At 29.6% G+C, this 4,000-nt stretch overlaps 1 protein-coding gene across 1 annotated transcript; it reads left to right on the top strand.

Annotated features, from left to right (window-relative positions):
• Positions 1-765: 765 nt before the first annotated feature.
• Positions 766-2,539, top strand: LOC117180880. The gene is made up of 2 exons (XM_033373445.1): positions 766-1,026; positions 2,424-2,539. Exons 1-2 carry the CDS (start codon positions 771-773, stop codon positions 2,480-2,482), a joined length of 315 nt encoding a protein of 104 aa, XP_033229336.1. The 5' UTR covers positions 766-770; the 3' UTR covers positions 2,483-2,539.
• Positions 2,540-4,000: the final 1,461 nt, after the last annotated feature.

Below are 4,000 nucleotides of genomic sequence, written 5' to 3'. Positions count from 1 at the left end.
ATTTATTTTCTAAGTTATTGCACTATTTGGACACTTATTGCATTTTTAAGCATGAATTGTACTAGCCCGATTAAAAATACTTCGACTTGAATTGCCCCGAATCAAGACATGCTGAAGTTGAAAAGTTCCATTTGAGCATGTCTCAATTTTGAGACGAAGCCAGACTTCAATTTATGTCTTGGAGATACGTTTTTATGTCTTTAGTCATAAATATACGCTATCCTAAGCCAGGCGTTACATTTCTAATCAGTGTAATTTAAAGGAATCTGTATTATCATCAGAGATGGTTACTATCGATCATTGTAGATGTCATGCCACAATCTGTGAAAATATAAATCAAAACTGTCGAACAAGTTAACTCTTCAAACAACCGAAAATAGTTAACGTCGTTTTTGACTCGATGGAAAGTAAATTTTTTAATTTTCTAATTTTATTTTTTTAAAGATCTTCTCATTTTGCTCCATTGGGGCTCGAACCACAAAATTCTCAGAGGGCGAAGTGAGAAGATCTTTTTTTTTAATATAATTTTAAAGTCATATTTTTTGTCCTATTGTTGGTAATATTATCGATCCAACTTCAACCCTGGAAACTGATCTTCCTCAGAGATTACTGGAGTGGTTTTCCAGTGACTTATAATCTCGACAAATCGTTACATACCACATCTTACTGTGGAATTTATTGTCCAACTTTCCAGAGCAGTTACTCAGGGTCCCATTATTTTCTTGTAGATACAATTCAACACTCCAGAGGAGGAGATTATCTACAACTTCATGGAAGTTCAAGCGGAAGCTTTATCGTCGATTCACCGGCATCCTCACAAGTACGCATTCCAGTGGCGACATACTCTATCAGAGGGTATGGCAAGAAGAAATATCATGGATGTGGAACTCCGAAAATTCAAAAAATACAAGAAAAGCACGAGAGGAAAAGAAAATCTTCATGGGATTCCTCAAAACGCCAATTTTCCATCTATGGTTTATTCCTCAGAAGATATAGACATAGAAAGTAATCAGGATGTACAGGATTGTAAGTCCAAGCCATCTGATGACGGAGATTTTCATCTCAAAATAGGATTTGACTTCAATTCAGGATATATGATTTGTTGATAGAGAAAAAGAGTGCAGTGTAATATTTGTGAAAATTTTTTTAAAAATTGCGGACTTACGGGACTAAATTTCTGGCAACTATATTTCAATGTTTTCATTTTACTTGATGGATTCAACTTTTCCGTTTCTAAGCACTAAAAAATCCATTTTTCTTTTCGGAATTTACTTTGAGTTGGAGTTTTTGGGAAACTTTTTCGGGTTTCGTAACTCCTCGACAGAAGAAATCCTTATAGTTTTGATCGGGTTCGATTTGGTTCTCGTTTTACTTCAACATAAAAAAATTAATCAATATCTTTTAAATAAAAAAAATCAAATTTAAAACATGATACTGTAAGAACAGCATATATTAATTTTTCTAAAGTTTTCCCTCGAAGGAAGATATATATGTAATCTACAAACTCTGAAAATATTAAGGTGGAATAGCATCTAGTTTTCGAGAGACTAGTTTCAACAGATTTAAACTGTTTTTAAATAAAATTCAATAAAATCCGAAATTCATCCTTCAAAGCATCTTTATTAACTAATTTTCGAAGAAAACAAATTTGTTTCTTATTTAATCAATAAAATGTAGAATACAAATTTAATTATTCTTGACGGGTGGCGTCTTTTATCAAAGATAATATAAACAACTGTCCAAAAAAAATTTCAGTAGAACTGTAGAACTTTAAAAATGTATGGAATTTGTTGTAAATAAATAAGTGTATTATACTGATTTCGTGGTAATTAGCAGTGTTTAGTAACTTGATTAAAAATAAATTTTAAAAATTTATAGAAAAAGGATGTTCTTAGTTTGATTAATAAAAATTAACAAATAATTTGTTATTTAATAAACAGATTTGACAAATAATTAACCGTATCATTTATTTGTGTTAAAATAAATACCATTGCTGTTATGCAATCGGCAATAAATTACTCTGTAATCAAACACAGTTTATATATTCCATGACCCGATAAACATTCGTTATTGTTTAAACAAACCTTATTTATAAATGCGCTATTTTAGCTATTTCCCGAACATTTTTAACATATGTTATACATCTTGAACAACGAATAACAGTAGATTCCAAGAAGAAAAATGGATTTTTTAGTTTTCAAACGCCTTTGCCTAACAACTCAGTCCCACAAGTCCGCCGTTTTTCGAATCTTCGAAAAATATTAGGTGCGATGTTTTTATTATCAAGCAATTACATATCCTGAATTGCAGCCAAATTGCTTTCTGACATGAAAACTGCCTTGGCCAAATAACAAGATATTTTCTATCTATTTCTAACATTTGAGCAAAGTAGTTCGCAAGATATAAATATTTCCCTTTTTCAGATCGCTCAAAGGTTTTGCAGAGTGAAGATCTCATAAATAATATTATGGTACAAAAATAAAAGTCTTAGAAATAGAATAGATTTTTACATGTGGAAATAAATACTTAAGAATTTTGAGCTCTAATCTATAAAATATACGAAAAATTATAATAATAAGAAAAAGTTATCAGAAATTCTTTCCCCGAGTTGGAAAAACACCATTAAAGGAAAATTCATTTCATTTTTCATTAATTTCAATTTCATTCATGTTTTATGATTTAGTCACTAATTTATTAATTTTTTACCGTAAACAGAATTTTCTTAACTTTATATCTTCTCTTTTCTAATCTTATTACATTTTAAAATAAATCTTTATGAGCAAAGGCTTAAATTGAGAACCACTAAGTAAATTTCGTATTTAATTCTGGGATTACCACCGCTTTGGGAATCTTCAACTAACTTCTGAAAAGACTGCTTGAAACGATATTTTTGTTACTGGGACGACCCCTGTATCATAATGACCCTGAAATTAGCTATACATATAGGTTTGAAAATTGGGGAATTTATTAAAGAAAAAGTAGTTGTCCTATAAAAAAAAATATCTGAGTTTGGCTCAGTCATACCTCTAGGTGATTTTCGAATTATGTAAAACTAATGATTTTAAATCCATTCTATTGTTATAAACAAATGATTAGGTAATGTAAACAAATATTGTCAAGCACATTACAATATACTACAATAAAATACCCGCAGGTTATTTTTAAATCAACGAAAAAAGAAATTATTTAAACAAATAGAATTTTATAAATTTTTTCTTCGTTTTTGACAATGTAAAGTACAATAATATTAAGTATAACCTAATAGACGAAAACTAAATAAAAATGATACTATTTTGAGCTGTAAACAAACAAAACTAGTCAACAATTCATCAATCAAACATTGTTTATACCCCCTCCACTCTCACTGAATGCCGAAAAAGCCGTTCCAAATTAATTTCTATGTTCGAACATATAGTTAGATCGAAAAAATAGACCCAGAATAAATCATAAGGTATCTTTGAAGGTCTCTCATCTGCATCTCTAGTTGATTTTCGAATCATAAAAAATTATTATTCACACAATTATATTGTTAAAAATATTTCTAATTCTTTTAAACAATATGTGAACAACAAGTTACCCTGAATGATAACCAAATATCTATCAATGATACCTTAACATTTTTTCTGCGTCTATTTGTTCGTTCTAGCTATATGTCCAAATATAGAAATTGATTTGGAAAGGCTTTTTGGGCATTCAGTGAGAGTAGAGGGGATATTAGCAATGTTTTATTGATGAATTTCTGACTAGTTTTGTTTGGTTAAAGATCAAAATAGTATTATTTTTATTTAGTTCGCGACTATTAGGTTTTACTAAACATTATTTCACATGAAGTTGTTAAAAACGAAAAAAAATTTTAGTAACATTTTATTTGTTGGAATAATTTTTTTATAATTAAAAATCTAATGTCTCTTCTAAGTAGGGTCTCATTCACACATTCTAACCATTCTTTCCGCGGTCTACCTCTGGGCACGTTGCCATTTACTTTACCTTGATACACTTG

The sequence above is a fragment of the Belonocnema kinseyi genome, chromosome 9 (genome assembly GCF_010883055.1).
Source record: "Belonocnema kinseyi isolate 2016_QV_RU_SX_M_011 chromosome 9, B_treatae_v1, whole genome shotgun sequence".
NCBI classification, from domain to species: domain Eukaryota; kingdom Metazoa; phylum Arthropoda; class Insecta; order Hymenoptera; family Cynipidae; genus Belonocnema; species Belonocnema kinseyi.
The sequence above is the reverse complement of the archived record's forward strand: the minus strand, read 5'-3'. Positions and strand labels throughout refer to the sequence as shown.

Bases quoted from the DNA above. Each gene is read 5' to 3' on its own strand.
- LOC117180880 (XM_033373445.1), top strand. From the start codon at position 771: ATGGAAGTTCAAGCGGAAGCTTTATCGTCGATTCACCGGCATCCTCAC. The intron at 1,027-2,423 runs GTAAGTCCAAGC...TCCCTTTTTCAG, and splicing joins TAATCAGGATGTACAGGATT to ATCGCTCAAAGGTTTTGCAG.